This window comes from Atractosteus spatula, chromosome 12 (assembly GCF_055471065.1).
Source record: "Atractosteus spatula isolate fAtrSpa1 chromosome 12, fAtrSpa1.hap1, whole genome shotgun sequence".
Classification (NCBI taxonomy): domain Eukaryota; kingdom Metazoa; phylum Chordata; class Actinopteri; order Semionotiformes; family Lepisosteidae; genus Atractosteus; species Atractosteus spatula.
In genome coordinates, this window is record NC_142717.1 from 9,573,644 (window position 1) to 9,591,087 (window position 17,444).

Sequence of the window (17,444 nt, forward strand, 5' to 3'; positions counted from 1 at the left end):
ATGCAAGGCAATGCGTTTCTATTATTTAGGAGTTTAATAATACTGTCCGTTTGACAGGAGCCAAGACAGCCAGGGAGAGAAACAAGACTGCTTTGGAATTTGACATATCTCACAGCTGGCCACACTTTCACCATAGAGCTTCACCAAGGTGAGCAAGTGTTGCATGAAGTGTGTGAAGACATTGATGCCCCCTGTCATTGTGACACGCTGATGAATGCTGTGCCTGGCACAAGTGCAAAGACTGAGGTTGCCTGGACTTTCAGGAAAGGACAAGCACGGCATGTCCAGATGTCAACTCCACACCTGATGGGTGACATCTTTCCCATTCAAACTTGACTACTTTCTGAGAAGTATTGTCTTGGAAGGACTAAATTATGCTTGTGAAACATCTCACAATACAGTTTTTTCTTTACTCTGTTTTTTTTTTAACTAACCTGGACTGCAGTCATTATTCTGTGCTTAAAGTTAACTTCTGTTAAAATGTGTAGTGAATTAGAAAAGGGGCTGGAATACCGCTTGTTTTTACAATCGGATGCAGAGTGAATTCTTTTTAAGGAAACTCATTCTAATGTGATAGTTTACTTAGGATGTAGTATTTACTATTTTAGAAACCAACAATACAAAATAATGATCCACTGATCATATTTAATCATGTGTCTTTCTTTACAAATTTCACTTTTTTAGTTGCATGGCTTTATTATAGTGAAACTAAAGTTAACGTGATGAAGTTTGGTTGTAAAAGCAACAAGATTTATCAAGATCTGACTGCAGCTTCTCAAACTTTCTACAGGTATAACAACTGCAATGCCTTTATTTAGAAACTAAAATAGTTCTGGAATTCCCTCTAAAATCTGAAATCTACTAGACTTTATTCTTGTGATAATCTAAAACATATTAATACATCAAAGCAGATATTGTTAAAAAGATTAATATTTATCCATTTGGAATCTATTAAACTAATATTTTCTCAAGACTTATCTCACTAATTGGTTTCATGCTTGTTTAGGTTGTGTTTTAGTTTTCTAAAATTAAACATATTCATCTTAAAACAATTAAAATGATTACAATGTTTGATCTTGATATTAATTCATTCTATACTGAAAAAAAATATTCCAACTTAGTTTTAAAATAATTGTTTCTTTTACATTTGAAAAAGATTATATCCAACCTTTATTTCCACCAAAAAAAATCTGATTACACTTAAAAATGTAAGAAATTTTGTATATGTGAATTTCTTAAATTAATCTCCTGCAATTGCATTGAGTTTTATTTTTCAGACGGAATATTTATTGAGGCACAGGTAATATTATCGACAAGTCAAAAACTCAAGTGATCACCAACTTTTTATAATTATTCACAAATTTGTGCTGAAGTTTATATACTCACAAATGTTGCATTTCTAGACATTTCAGCTTATTTTAACATTGACAGTGTAACCAAACATACAATGAAAAATCAGCAGTACAAGAAGCAACTGTATTCCTTAGGAGTTGATAGACCTGCTCACAAACTATTTGGACAAAGCCCCAATATTGGCATATATGTTGGCCAATTTGGTGTCTCATAAAGACAGGGATATTGCAATTCCTTGGGTACAATATTAGGCTGTCTTAGGATTCCTTAATTATGATAATTTTCTTTCAATTATTTGCAGATGGTTTCACAGTCTAATGGATGATTTTATACATGATGCTTTTTGTAACAGTATACTCTTCTCAACATACACAAAATAAAAAAGTACTCACGTAATTAAACTTCGGTTTTATGTGGATTAGCATAAAATATTCAGCTGAGCTCTATACTGAAATGATGGTACTTTAATGGGGCAAAAGCCAAATACAAATATTGTGAAACACTTTCTTATTCTTATATTAACTCCAATTTTATTGGGTAAATTAAGACATTATTGTTGGTTTTATTTCTTTTCATTGCACAAAAGATACTTGGTTATAAGTATTACATACATTTTGTATATTTTATACTGCAATGTTCCTGGGACAATACACTAAGTGAAATTCAGACCAATTACTGTACTGTCTCTAGCATCTAGTCTTTGTAGAGGCCCTGGGCTCGAGATCGTGCCTTCTAAAAACGAAGCAGTAATCCCACTGTGCATGGCATTGCTGCCTAGGTATACTCTTTAATGCCTGTTTGTCCAAGGGATAAAACCGAGATTGACAGTTTTGGGTCATTGTAAATGTGACCCAAGCTACAATAAAACTTGCTGCCTGAAATAGATTTCTTTTGTCCTTTTCTTGAAATCTATGTTCACTTACTAGTTTTTTTAATTATTTAGTTTTCCAGGGGTATAGTCTCAACATAAAAATACAGTAAGTCAAAGGCATTTTTATCCTAAAATACATTTTTTTTAACACGTCGTCCTTGATTGAGTTCAGAATATCTGGTATGTCATGTCACCCCAGCATAACATCCTCAGCAGAATACATTTGCTTCAGTAAGCAATATCACTCCAAAATATACAGAAACCTGAGGGGGTGGGGTGGGGGGGGGGGGGAGAGCAGGGGAAGAGGTAGTGCTGACACTGTTTAAAATTTGGTTTCAAATTCAGGGTCCACGGCTTTGATATGAATACTTGGCAAGCAGAACCAAGCTAAGGGAAGCTCCCGGCTAGAATTGTCATCATGAAACTTGATGTTCAGGTAATAATCTCCAGTGTAGAGGAATAAAAGAGCACCGTCACAGATGATGTTTTCAGTGGGATTCACCTAAAACAGAGGAAGGAAATGTTTCTGAATTAGTATTTTACAACTTTATACATCATACAGTTCGTAAGGTTCTTCATTTCAATTTTTTTCTATGAAGATAAGCGGTTTAAGAAATAAAACTAAGAAATCACTGAAACAAATCATTTCATATATACAGAAAAAAAGTCTACTGTACAAAAAAAATAGAAAAGAGACTGTCTGTTAATCTCATAAACATATAGAAATGCTACAAGCTTTCTTTATCTGGAACTATTCTTAGACGTTTCCATAAATCCAATGACATGAGTTATAAATGAACGTGCAGAATTGTTTTCCATCACTGATTAAAAAGTGATGTAGTATAGGTAGGATATTCATCTATGTCCAGATACAATGTGTGTGCAGACGAAAGTTATATACATTCTGCAATCATTCCACAGTGCAAAAGGAATTTTATGAAGCTGCTTTTCAGCATCATTGGAAATTACTGTGACCGTGATAACAGATCAATAAGGTAATGGGCATATTTTTGCCAATTAGAACCCACAACAACAGTTACCACACAAATACAATTGACCATACTACTATTTTTTTTAGAAACAGTTTAAGTGAAAGTGAATCAGATAGAAACATGCAAATCTAAGAGAATAAACCCTGAACATACATATACTGTACAAAAACAATAGTAGGTAAAGGGTTTAGAAATGCTGTCTGATAAAATGATCAGGTTTGAGGTATACAAATCTGACTCCTTATTACGTCAAGAAATTATAAATTGGATTGCTTTACGCCTTTTAAATGGAAGCATAAACGCTGGAGAGGCCTATTATTGCAAACGGAACATTGACAATTTCACTCACTTTGTCAATGTAAAAGGTATTGGATCCAATGAAGGTGACAGCATCTTGTAGATCATAGTTATGGACTCCATTCTGGTAGTCTTGAAAGGGAATGATGGTCAGTGCAAAGGGACCCACTGCATGCTTGCTCCAATTAGTCAACTTCACCTCAAGAGGCACTGGGTCTCCTACTTTGCAGTCAGCTACAACATCACAGTCACAAGGCTTCCCATTTACCAGTACATCTGAAGAAAAAGGAAAAAGAAAATGGGATAGGATTTAGGCTATATGGCCGACTGTATGTCTCGCATAAACAAAATGTGATCCTTGGTACATCAAGCCTCTACAATAAAGCCATGTATTGGTGCTGGGAACCCATATATACCTGCTGCTTTATGTTCTAACTGAGCTCGTTACTTAATTGAATCCTTAATTGCAATAACAACTGTAATTGACCTGTGAGCTGTGCATGTTTTTTTCCTACTCAAAAGTTGGGGATCTTAAGCTACCTGTACATACAGTATGAAACATTGTTAAAGGGCAATGTTCAAAATGTTTAGAAGCTTATAAAATTAAAGAGTTCAAATGGATCATACATCAATTAATGGCTTAATTTTGGGACTGAGAACTCAACTGCAATGAAAACATACAGGACCATTCAAACATCTGAGGACACATTGTAAAGAGAAGCTACAGTAGAGAGTGATATTAATTCTACAGGAATTCAGTGAAACGTATGGCTACCTAAATGGTGTTGTATGTACAGTACAAAGTAGTACTCCATTTCAAAAAACGTCTTTTCTCAGTACAATTTCTCAATCATTTTGTTTTTCAAAATGCTGTCCTTGCATAGTTTAAGGGCTTTCTCGGGAGATTAATTTGAGCAATCCACTGCAGTTTAGAGTCAGTGAAATAGTTCTTTCACCAAAAACATAACTTTCATAGGTAAAAGTAATAAGAATATGGAAAATGAGCAGATACCATCAATAGACATAACACAGGCACAGATACGATAAAAAATATCTCAGAGGTATACATTTTTTTTAAAATTGCCACATGAATTTCATATACAGTAGGAATTTAATCAGAGAGGGGCTTAATATTGTAATTGATGTGTGTGTTCTTAAGGTGTGCTATGCATCAATGACATCACAGGGCCTGATCAGCTTATTAGATTGTAGAAATGTGGAATCAATCAGAAAACAGAAATAAGCAAGCAAATAAGCACCCAGGACCTGACCAACAACAAAAAAAAAAGTCCAAATACAAGAACAACTGCTTAACCAGTAAGAAAACAGGTTCTAAATAAATATTCAGAAAACAACCTCTCAGTGCCAGTTCCCAATCTACTTATACAATCATCTCTGTATAATAATACAAAAGCAACACACTCTTAAACAAAACAGTAGTTTATTGTATTTCCACTGAGTTCTATCTTATAGTATTTAGCTGGGAAAATTTTAGAAAATGTAGTTTCTCTAATAGATGTATTGGGCCATAAAATAAACGCAGCAAGCTTTGGGATGCAAGAACAGAACAGCAAGAACAGAATATAAAAACTAGTATATATCTCAGTACTGAATAGTTACTGTACGTTTGTAACCAAACATCAGAAGACTTCTCAGAATCCAGTGGTTCAAGAATGCAGTAATTGTTCAAACAAACCCAAAAAAAAGTATTTGTATTATGGTGAGGGTTTCTGATTTCTTTTACTCTTTGTTAATGTTTAGAATTCATTGTATTTCAGTTCATAGAGCATTGTATTTAAAACTTTCTTGGTCACCTCCATTTCACCTTAAATACCCAGTTCACATTTTCTGTGATAGCAGCTACATCTGAACCCTTGCTAATGATGTACTGTAGAAACATGAAGACCAAAGTCAGTGATAGCTGCTAAAAGAGAGAAAATACACCCTATGTACCTGTGATGTAATAATTCCCTAATCCATGATAAACCCATGTTTGAAAAAAAGACAATGTTGTAGTCTACAAAGGCATTGAATACATAAGAAATTATAGATTTTCACTCAGCATTTTTTATTTTACCTGTTAACTTTCCAGAAACTGTACAGAAGATGTAAACATTGTTTTCTTCCTGTTGGGATCAATCAATCTCATGCATGAATAATTTCTGTCAAGTAGGGACAAATGAGATTGTTGGAACACAACTACCTCCCACCCACCCACACACACATTGAAAACTGTTTCTTTTTGACATTTTCATACCATGTTAAATTAGGAGTAAATTTAATTTAGCTAATGTGTCATTAATCCTAATACAACAGAGATCCAGTTCAAGTGAAGTTAAAGTGCCACAATTTATTTTAAACAAGCACAATTGTCCTTTGTGCTCAGAAATTTTAAAAGCCCTCTCAGTGTACCAGGGTCGATCATATTCAAATAACTATTTCAGGCTCATTGTTGATGACAAGTTGAAGAAATGACTATGATTTTATATAACAGGTTTTGCATGCATATTCAAAAACATACGGTTCGAGCATGTTTTTGCTGGCATGGAGTCATTGTTGTCATTGTGATAAATGCTGAAATTAATGCCAATTCATTTTATGACAATGGGATGACAACAATGATTTCAGTATTCATTTATTTTCACTGAAAACTCTTCAGTACAACGAAGGTTATTTATTATTTTTAAATGTGCATAACTACAATCATAATGCTTACGTCTATATGCATTTACGTGTAATATTTTATATATTACATATATCGCCTATCACAGATCATGAAAGACAAATGTTCATGTGGTGAATCATTCCAAAAGCACATTAACTGAAAATATTTTTCTTATCTACTACAATAAGGACTTACGATGTGCGATTGCATGCTAAAATCAGCAGTCCTTATTACGTGAAGCTGATTATCGAAAAGGGCAATCTGTGCATAGAATAGATGTTATGCTTAATAAAATAGCAACTTTTATATTATCTAACTTAATACTCTGAATACTGAAAAATATATGTATGATGTTTTAATACTCCAAGAACTGGGAAATTCCTTGACCATGCAATGGAATATACTGTGCAAAGTATACACAAAGATTCTATTAATAAAACAACTTGGACTGTTATTAACAATGCTTAGTTCAGTTAAGAAGAAACGAAGCCATTAAGCAGCTTTTAATACATACTAATAAGAATCTTCAAAAACATACAACAACTCAAGAAAAACTATGCATGGGGAGTCAATGAAGCTTTACAGCAGCTGATCCATCACAAGTTAAATCTGTTTTTCCATATACCAGACATTGTCATACTACTTGGTACAAAAATAAGTTCTGATGGAGTTGAGGATTAATTGTGCATCACACCATCACTCCTTCACTGAACATTGTTCAACAGAAGAAAAGAAACACGTTTCGGCTGTGGAGCCTTCTTCAGGTGTCACCTTTACATGATTCAGGTGTCAACTGAAGAAGGCTCCACAGCTGAAATGTTTTTCTTCTCTTTTCAGCATGGAATAAACTTTACTTGTTCTTTTGCAGCATATGCTGACACAGCTACCTACTTGAACCACAATAAAATGATTACGGGGTGGGCTTTAAAATCATGAGCAATCAATTGGTGAAAAATTCCAATATTCACCGAGTGCCTGGGGCTTCTGTACAGCTGTCACCTTAATGCATAATGCTTGGAAGTGTACCTTCATGTCATCCTCACACTGAATGGTATTCCATGAAGTTTGTACAGTGTTGCATTTGTTGCAAATCTATCACTAATTCAGAATCCATGCTACTATTTTTCCCCATAAACCAATCCAAACTATTCACAAAGCTACCTTTTTTATTGGTAACAAAAGTGGTCTGAGGATTTGTTCCACGATTTGCCTCAAGAGGAAGGCACTGCCTTTTCCTCTCAATGTATTATACAGTATAAGGTTTCAAATAGGTATTGGCGCAGGTGCTCACAAACTGTATGTACTTGAGTGGGATAGAAGGGCAGATTCTTTTCATCATTATCTGTTTTATAGACTAGTCCAGGTCAAAGAGGGCGAATATGTTTCAGGCATATTAAGTCATTGAATGAAATACAGTGTTATTATTGAGGCTACTTGCTGACAATGGCACTCTGCTGACCACACACTTGGTTGAAAATTTGCTCACTTGGTTTAAAAATTTAACACTGTGATGCAGGAAGGTATTAGGGTATAACAGTGTTCACTCAAAGAGGTCATAAATATTGTTTATTGTCGATCAAAAAGAACTTGCAAAAGTAGGTGAAATAGGGAAAGGGGGCGGGGGGGGGGGTGGTCATGTGGATGTAATTTAAGACAGAAGTAGAAGCATTTAAGCTTCTGGCACAGATGAATAAAACTTCTCTTGGGAACATCTCATTTAAGTCTGCAAAAACAAAAGCCATTCGATCAATAGCTAGTGCATATATCCAGGTCCTCAGGAGGTGCATTTTCACAGTATGTGTAATGCATCTTTAAATCCAGAACTGCTTAATATATTGAATAATTGTGCAACAATGCAAATAATTAAGCTAGTCCAATCCAATAATAGTGCATAATAGAACATACAGTTATTTGGTTCATCTAGCATATTTGGTTTTAAATAAATAATTGATCCAATGATCTCATCCAGCTGTTTCTTGAAAGAAAAGGAATACCCTATCATTTTCAGGAAATGGTGTACTACTCCCCTAAAATAACTCACACTCGTACATTTTTATCTTTGAGATCAGTAATCACTGTGCATTGCCTGGTTGTGAACATTCTCTTGTAGAGGCGTTGGTAATGGTAAAATGGAATATACTCTGGAACAATTCTCATTAAATTAGAATGGCTTTCACACATACCTTAGTAGCATTCTGATTTACACAGTGCAGAGAGAAAGAAAGACACACAGAACACAAAGGGGCTACCACACATAAAGAACAGAAAACAGATACCGAACCTGGAAAATAAAAACTATGAACATGAGACTGTCCTGAATGAATATTGGCTAATTGTTCACTGTCGCATGATCCTTTATAAGTCTATTTACTGTACATAATCTATCCTTAGAAGGGAAATGAAATGTCCTTGCCCCAGGTTGGAAACCTCTAGAATAGGGCTATACAATTCCAGTCCTCAATTGTTAAGGTCCAGCCAGTTTTATAGGTCAAAGTCACTAGCTTCTTAAAAGAAAAACAAAAGGTTTCAACTCTCAAATTCAACAAATGATGGGTTCAATTAGGTAATGAAGAGGAAGCAAAGCCATAAAGTTCTTGGCCCTCCTTGTGTAGTTCTGTTCTGGGGGCTCTAGACAAAGTGATCACATCATTATCTAACCGAATGAGTTGGCTTGTCGATTATCTAGCCTAACACAATAAAAAACTGTAAATTGCATTTAAGTAATTGAATGCATATACTATAGTCAGTGACGCATATGCAAAATGCACCTGGTTTACATGACAGTACAGGGTTTCAGTTGTGACCATCTACACCTTTGTCCCTTACCATCTCTTTACATTTCTCTTTACAAATGTTATATGTTGCTGTCTTGTGATATACAGTACAGTAGTTTCACAATACATTCCTTCAAAAAAGAATCATCTATATAATGTATTCATGTATTTTAATGTATTAAAATCATAGTATAACATTTCTGTGCTTTTCCTATTGAATAACATTGACATATTAATGATACCAAAAAATAAACCAGAGAGAAATATTTTTTAATACTTTAATTATTTTCCTCGAAATGTGAGTGAATAATGAGTAACGTATTTTGTAACTCATACAGTACAGCCTCATATTCTTGCACTACTACCTTTCATTCTAGTGAAGCCTTGAAAGGACCTCACACCATATACCTTACTCATATCATGATGGTTGATGATATACAATGATGGCAGACATGAAGGAAGTTGCACCTCTCTACATGCTGCATTTTTATCACCAAATCGAGCCAGTCCTAACACAACACCTTACAAAGAGGATATATTTAGTTTTGAAAAGCTTGTTGCTAGGAGACATGCAAAGTACAGGTAAGCCTGTAACAAACAGGAGATCCAAATTAATCAGTAAAGTATAATACCGCTCATTCATTGACCTTGTAATGATGATGTAACCCCCAAAGACATCAAAGAACAATGAATTCTCATGCAATATGGGGCCAGTCTTTTGGCACAATAAAATTCACCACTCTTGAAGGGCGTGTTGTGTGGCTCATGGCTAGAAGCATGCCTGAGAAATGGAGATCAGATCTGGGCTGGGGATAAGCCACATATTCACTTTACCTTGTTATTTTATAACCCAAATCTTATACTGTACCTACATATACACCTTTCAAATAGCATATATTGTAGTTATAGCATGTCCATAATCATTTATATTGGAAATCTTCAATTGGAACTTTCTATTTTCAGAATCAGATATCTTTTTTTTTTCATTTAGCCCTTTACCGTCAAAATACAGAAACAGAAATGCCCAAGTGTCATTATGGCAATATTAACAAAAAGCAAAAAAACTGTCTTAAGATTCTACAGACTGCCATTCAATGGCCAAGTGGTACAGAAAAATCGATACACCTCCAAAGCACAGCCTCCCTCTGGTGAATGAGCAATGTTAAAGTTCAGGCTCATGTTAACAACAGCTTTCTGAATTCAACTCTTTCATGCTTTCATTGTCTCAAAAGTCATACTTAGCATTTGAATTTCAATCTATGAGCCTCATTATCTTCAGGGCTCATTCAACAAGCGTAAAGAAAATTCTTCGGCAACAAATGGCTTCTATTTTTCACTTATTGCCATCACAGGTGGATTAATCTTTCAGTAGCTTCAAACATTATTTCATGGAACCATTCATCTGAGCAGTCTTACTTCCTCCACATTGCAGTCGGGCATCACTTGCTACCATTAAAAATAATGAAAATCAGTTCTGTTTTTGAGTCAGCTAGAACTTTGTATTCATACTAAGCACCATGTTTCATATACAGAGCATAAAAACTATGATGCTTTGTTTTCAGTAAAGAATTTCAGAAAATGTCTGGTGACATTTTCCTACAATCCCTAACTCTTATTGCAAGACCAGAATGCATCTTCCATGCTGTTTAGAGCAACAGGGAATGCAAATAAATATTTTGGAATTAAACTTAATCCATTATAAAAATAACAAACATTAATAAACATATATACTTTTTATATTTAAACAGGGGTTATCATTTTTCACTTACTGCTCACATGGGTTGAAATCTTGAAAACTCCATCTAAGTTTTTTTTTTACATTATGGGTAACAGAAGAGAAATTGAAACTCTGGCAGATGAGAATGGGCAAACAAGCTCAATCAACCCACCCAACCAAGGAGTAATCCGTCTATCCGGATATGCTCCAGGCTCACTGGAGTCCCACAGCAAGCCTTCAGGGCCCTGGGAAGTAACAGGATTGGCTACTGTCATAGTTTGCCAGTGGCATGACCCAGGCTTAAATGTAAAATATCTGATGAGCTGTTCATACAGCTCAACCTGTGCTGGTAGCAAGCACCTTTACTCGCTAAGCATTTATCTGTAATAAGACATTTTTCTTTTATAAATGAGAGTGTTTCAATACCTGAACTGAAAATGCTTATATACTTTGACTCTATATCCATTGACTCGAAATAAGTAGCAATCCTACTATTTGTTTTCCATTTGCATAATGCTTCAGAAAAACATTACTCTGATGATCAAATCACAAAGAAGCATTCAACACAGACAGCACATAGTCATGGATCAACTTTACATTGCATTGTAAGTGCAATATAATAATTTTAATGCTCTATGTTTGTGTATTACAATACTGCCATGTTACTGTATAATTCCATAACACACATAATGCAATGTACAGTGAACTATTGGATGGGTAAGTATAAAGCTAATTCCTGTATTCCATTTCTTACATTGCGCATTCCATAATGTAACAGATCAAACTAAAGAACATCCTGGATTCATTGATGATGTCCAGTATGCATCACTTTACACAAAAAAAAATGTTTTTTAAATTTTTATTTGAAGGGAAGTTCAGGAGAAATGCTGTTTAAAGATGTACAGTAAATGCATCTCTGCAAGCAAAAAGAAACATCCGACAACACTCGAAACAAAGTTTCATACAGAAGGAAGTGAAAAGAACTGACACTCGATTTTAGAATGGGTGCCCCATGGTGACAAAATGCATGAGCTCTGAGAAAACATTCAACATGACTCTGTGGGTGACAAAGACCTACAGGTATTTGGAAATACAAGCAATGACATCAAGTATATTTGACAACTTACAGGATATACAGTATATATAGTGCTGTATACACTATATGTGTAAACAGATGGTCCATTATACAGTAAGTATCCCTGTTATACATGTATGTCTTCCTGCACTTACACCATTGACATTTTTGACCAGGGTATAAAACTGTCCCACTACTAAGTCAATTGGAGGCAAACTTCCTCCTAAAATGAGCATTGAGAAGCATGAAAAGGTCATTGCTAAGTAAAATTCTTGCACATGTCCCTTGTAATGTAATCAATACCCTATACTACTGTTACTACTATCTGTGTAATTGTGTGTTTTACTGTACTTAATTACAGTAATGTAGGCAGATACTGCATGTATCGTACAGGTTTATATTACATACGATATGTGTTGTTTATGTTGCCATAGAGAACAGGAAGTTCCCGTGTACTCCTGCATCTCCTGAGCATAACACAACTACAGTGCTTTTGCTAAGTTACTGGGAAACTTGTGCAACAGTTTTATCATCTTATAATTATTGCATCTTTGCAAAATGAAATCAAAGAGTAGTGAAAGTGTTATTTGAGGAGATTAGAGTAAGTACAGTGGCATTATGTTAAATGTATAATTAAATTTATTAAAATCAGTGCAGAAGTAAACTATCGGGTGATATTGCCCAATACTTTTTTTCTGGGTGTTAGTCTGGGTTATTTCATTATTTTCTATGGATGCATCCTCCCTGTTTTGAGTTTAACAGGGGAAAATGTACTGTATCTTTATGATGCCCATTTACCCAGATTTTGTAATCCATATTAAGGATTTATAATGGGAACCATCTGTATATGTACAGTATATACAGTGCCTTGCAAAAAACAAATAATGTATACATTTTTAAAATTAAATTTTCTGGTTCAAAACTCTAAAGTACAGTACGCACTACTATGTGTATGAACTGATTAAAGTATGAACTGCTATGCGTGAATGTCAGAAAAACCTTTATAGAAAAGTGAAATGTAATGATTGCATACTATAAGTATTCAGCCCCCTAAATAAGTACTTGGTGAACACCTTTGGTTGCAATTACTGCTATCAGTATTTTGGGATAGATCTCTACCTGTTTTGTATAGTGGGGCAGTGTTATTTTGTCTATTCTTCCTGGCAGAACTCTTGCAGGTCTGATATGTCTGCCGGGTATAGTTGATGGACTGCAAGTGTCAAGTCTCAACACACATTTTCCATTAGATTCAAATCAGGATATTGTGAGCTCCGCTTAAGGACATTCACCTTCTTGGTTCTTGTCAGACAACTTCAGTGTGGCTTCAGTCTTGTGCTATGTTCCTTGTGCTGCTGAAGTGAGGATTTATGACCCAGTTTAAGATTCTGGGGTGAGTGAAGCGAAGCAGGTTTTCCTGTGGGATTTGTACTCTGAATCGTACATTTTGTCCCCAGTTCTGACAGTCTTTCTAGTCCTTGATGATAAGAAGATTCCCCATAACCTGATGCTGCCACTACCATTCTTGAGTGTCCTGTTAGTTCTGACTGAGTGAACTGTGTTTGGCTTGCACTACATGAAATGCTTTCCATTCAGGCTATGAAGGACACACTTGTATCAGTTATATAAATATATAATCATTATTATGCAGTACTTATTTGGTCTCTTAGTCCTAAAGCACAATTATTTGATACATTTCTAAAGAACACCAATTGCTAGAATATTCTATAGAATACTGAAAAACATACATAGTTGTCTTTAAATAGATGTGTAAAGAGATTCCGATCATGGCTTTAATGAATTGCCATGACATTGAAAAGGCAGAATACACTCTGTAGCCCTCTTGAAAACACAGGTTACATCTTAAAAATCACAATCATTAAAATAACTATTGGGTATACAGGTACATCCATACAAACGTGTATTTTATTGTCAGAATTACACAAAACTATTGATCTATTAACTAATACTGTATAACTAATAATAAGGAATATTTGAAAATAATGTGAGTTCAACATTTACGTGTCACTACTGGAAATAAATTTTGACATTCAACTATCAAGATTATTAGGATTTGATGTTTAAGACTGTACAAGGGTTTAAGTAAAAGACAAAGAAAGAAATTTCTAATGCCAATGAAGAGACAGAAAAACATTCTAAAGGCTTTACAATCACTCAATTAAACTGCAGTCTATTATGGACTTTTTCAGTGACCTCTTTCAATGGGTTGTCTTCAGCTGACAAAGCACTAAAATGTGAGAAACCTCTCTGTTACAAATGATAGGACTGAAAGACGACAATACTCTTCTTAAAACTGCACAATGACCTCAGAACACCAATTACAGACCAATTAGGGATCTGAATTTCAACTGTAGATAAAAAAGATTCAATCCACAAACCTTAAGAGGGTTTTCTACCAGAACTACTGCATGTACTGAACACCAGTGATAATTTATAGATATACAGTATAATTATGGATTAAAGAAACCCAAATCAAAGTTGATTCAAAAGATTATACAATTCTTAGTGTTTGTTATAATAACTGTTATGTTCAACTATCCCTTAACTGACAGTATAATTTGTGAAATGACTTTTGCAAGAAACTAAATTTCCTCATATCATAGGAAGCAAATGTCTGTTTTCTAAGAACAGTGAAATGTCTTCTTGTTTTATTTATTCATCAAGGGACTTTTGTCTCTGTACAACTCACCAGCACTGGTTGCTATGGAAACTTTTTTTTATCTGTAAAGGAAGGGTTAAGCTCAGATTTGACAGCTAATTTGAAAACATTTATCACCAACCCATCTCTCTCTCTTCTCTGTTTCTGCACAGCTCTCCATTAAGCAGGTGTATGATTTACAGCACCTCTGTAGCTGAGTAAACACAGGTTCTGTGAGACTTAAGCTCTTGGGACTTGGTCATGATTGAAACCCAATGAGGTAGAATTAATAGAAGATATTAAAGGGCTTTATTTTAGGACAGAAGCTCCTACCTCAACACTTAAAAGAGAAAAAGGGAACAGGTAAGTGAAGGACATGGTGTATATGGAAAAAAACACCATTTAGTAGAAAGAAAAGGATCTTAAGATCTTAAGGGTGTAACACACTGCTTTCCACAACAAGCTGCTAATGTGTGGTGTTCTCAAAAAGAACTGGAGCAGCTGTTAATTTTGGTCAGACTCTACAGTATATCGAAAAGTGACAAAAATATTTACTTTAAGTCCCATCTGAATTAATTTAATGACTACATATTTATTTTTCTTTTTCATGCTTAGAAATACACTTAATCAAGCCAGTAATAGTAATATACAGTATTACAGTAGTACAGTTTCTTATTCTGCAATTTCCCTCACAGGATTAATGAAGTATCTATTACTTGTGAGAACATAAGAACATGAGAACACTAATTTTATATGCATTACATAAAGCACATAAATAATAATCATGTATGTAGTTTTTTAAAACCCTTTACAATATGCTCCATGACATCTACAAAAAGGTCTCAGTGCATAGTAATCCAAAACTTTTTAGGCACAAACATTTTCTGATTTATTTCAAATTAAAAGCTTATAGTACAGTAATGGTATTTCCCAAAGTATTTGTCTCCTTCCAATAATGCCTACTTTTGTTGAATTCAAAATATGCATATGCATTATTAAAGTGAATAGTATCAATAAAAAGTGAGTACTCAAACTGAGCACTCACATAGGTGGAAAAAGATAAATGTCAGCACTAGGATATGATCGGAAGATCGCAAATACTTTTGCAAGACACTGTATTTCCAGCATTTTAACTTGACATTCCTCAAGTGGCTAATTTTAGCTGATGCACCCCATCTACTGTATATAGTACATATGTACAACAAAGAGAAGTTAATGCTGTAGGATTAGCAAAGCATATAGTTGAAGATCAACAAACCAGCTTTTCGAGAAATAAGGGAAAGAGCAGGTGCAGTATCACAAAGCAAATGGCAGTCATTGATTTCCGTGGGTTGAGCCTTCTGGAAGTGAAACACCAAATTTAATTTAAAATTATGAATCTCTCATTGTTGCCTTATCCCAGTGCAAGCACTGGAAAACATTATGTGATTGCCCACAGAACATTGCCTTGTGGGAGGGTTAACATTCTTTCTGTGTTATTGTAATGATGGTAGCCATGAGATTAATGGTGCTTTTAATGGTGCAAATACAGTATAGGTTTAGTGAAGCAAACCAAGACCTTAATAGGAGGCAGTATAGTAAATTGGCTGTTATTGCTACTATGATGATTATTATTACCTTCACAGCAGTAGTAATGCTAATTTGGATACCACAGTAACCTACTGTATTCAGTTGTTTTCCACCCTGAATACAATTTGTAAATGTATCACTAACCAAGTTTAAACTGTGGTTAAATATTGAATAATTTAGTTTCTAAAGTCCAACATAATTTAAAACTAAATTACAGAAACTATCACAAGTTACATTTTACTCTCAATACATATCTTTTCATGATTTTAAATATTTTCTTAATTAATTCTGGAAATATTCTATAATCTTTTAAAACAAGCTTATTTGCATAATCTATTTAAATAAGGAAACTTAATAACACTTACTCTTACAGATTAATAAGTAAATCCACAACAAATGTGACCATTATCTCAACATTCTCATTCTCAAAGCAACATAGTCAGGAACAAATCATTTTTATATACAGTATATCTACCAGCAATATTACAAATAGGTGTGTTTTTATTTTTAATAGAGGCTTTGCAAATCAGCTGTTTGTACTAGTTCCTGCTAACATTTGAGAACTGTTTTTGACAAAACAATTGCATCTAATAGACATTATCAAGTGATGCTGTTAAATTAGGATAGTGCTGACAAAAGTTTAGCCTTTATCAGTTACGGCAATTTAGCCCTGTCTTCAGACTGAATATGAAATTATGATAGAATGCTACAGCTTTTAATATGTATTTTGCTATACTTATGTTAAATATGCAACATCCAGTGTAGAACGCAGCAATTCAAACGTTACTGTCCTTGTGTAATTTGTGCTGGCATAAATATAGCAATATGATTTTAATTGTACTGCCCTGAATACGATATATGAGTCTTGACCATGTCATGAAACACACCCTTTTCCTATTACATTCCTTGCTTTTCAGGAGAAAGTATATAATTTCATACTGGGTACAATGAGTTTGTAGAAATTTTGCTTCAGGATTTAAGTTTAAGTTTCATAAGGACACAACTGCAACTTCCATTTAAAAAAATCTTTCTAAAACAGGAAGTCATTCATTCAAAATATTTTTTTCCAATGGCTCGACTATTACTGTATATCATGTCAGGGACTGAAACAGACAGGAGCTTGAAACTGTATAAATTCAATTTAATCTCAGGCGTTTACACCTTAACATTCAAAGTTAGACTTCAGCAACATGCCCAATAAGAAAATTGGGCAGGGTTTGTATGGTCTCCATGTGGCTGGCTCAGAGCTTTCCCAGACAGTGGTAAAAACACTACACCAAAAGGCTGGGCCAACCATCATAGTAGAATTCCACAAAATCTGCCTTCCCAGGGGCTCAACAATTCTTACATAAAATATGAATTATCTCAATAAATTTTGTTGTTGAATAAACTGTCTTTTAATACTTTTCCTTGAGTTCAGTTACAATGGCCTGATTTCAGTGTGTGTGTGTGCCCTGTAATGGATAGGCGTTCCA

The 17,444-nt window shown here is 34.5% G+C and overlaps 1 protein-coding gene across 1 annotated transcript in view; it reads right to left on the reverse strand.

The window, feature by feature from the left end:
* Window positions 1-1,264: 1,264 nt before the first annotated feature.
* Window positions 1,265-17,444, reverse strand: part of trappc9 (trafficking protein particle complex subunit 9) — a 507,339-nt gene continuing 491,159 nt past the window's right edge. The window contains exons 22-23 of the mRNA XM_088929735.1: window positions 3,566-3,789; window positions 1,265-2,726 (exon numbers count right to left, since the gene is read on the reverse strand). Of these exons, the coding sequence (XP_088785861.1) occupies window positions 2,547-2,726; window positions 3,566-3,789 (404 nt within the window). The 3' untranslated portion in view covers window positions 1,265-2,546. The remainder of the gene's footprint in view (window positions 2,727-3,565; window positions 3,790-17,444) is intronic.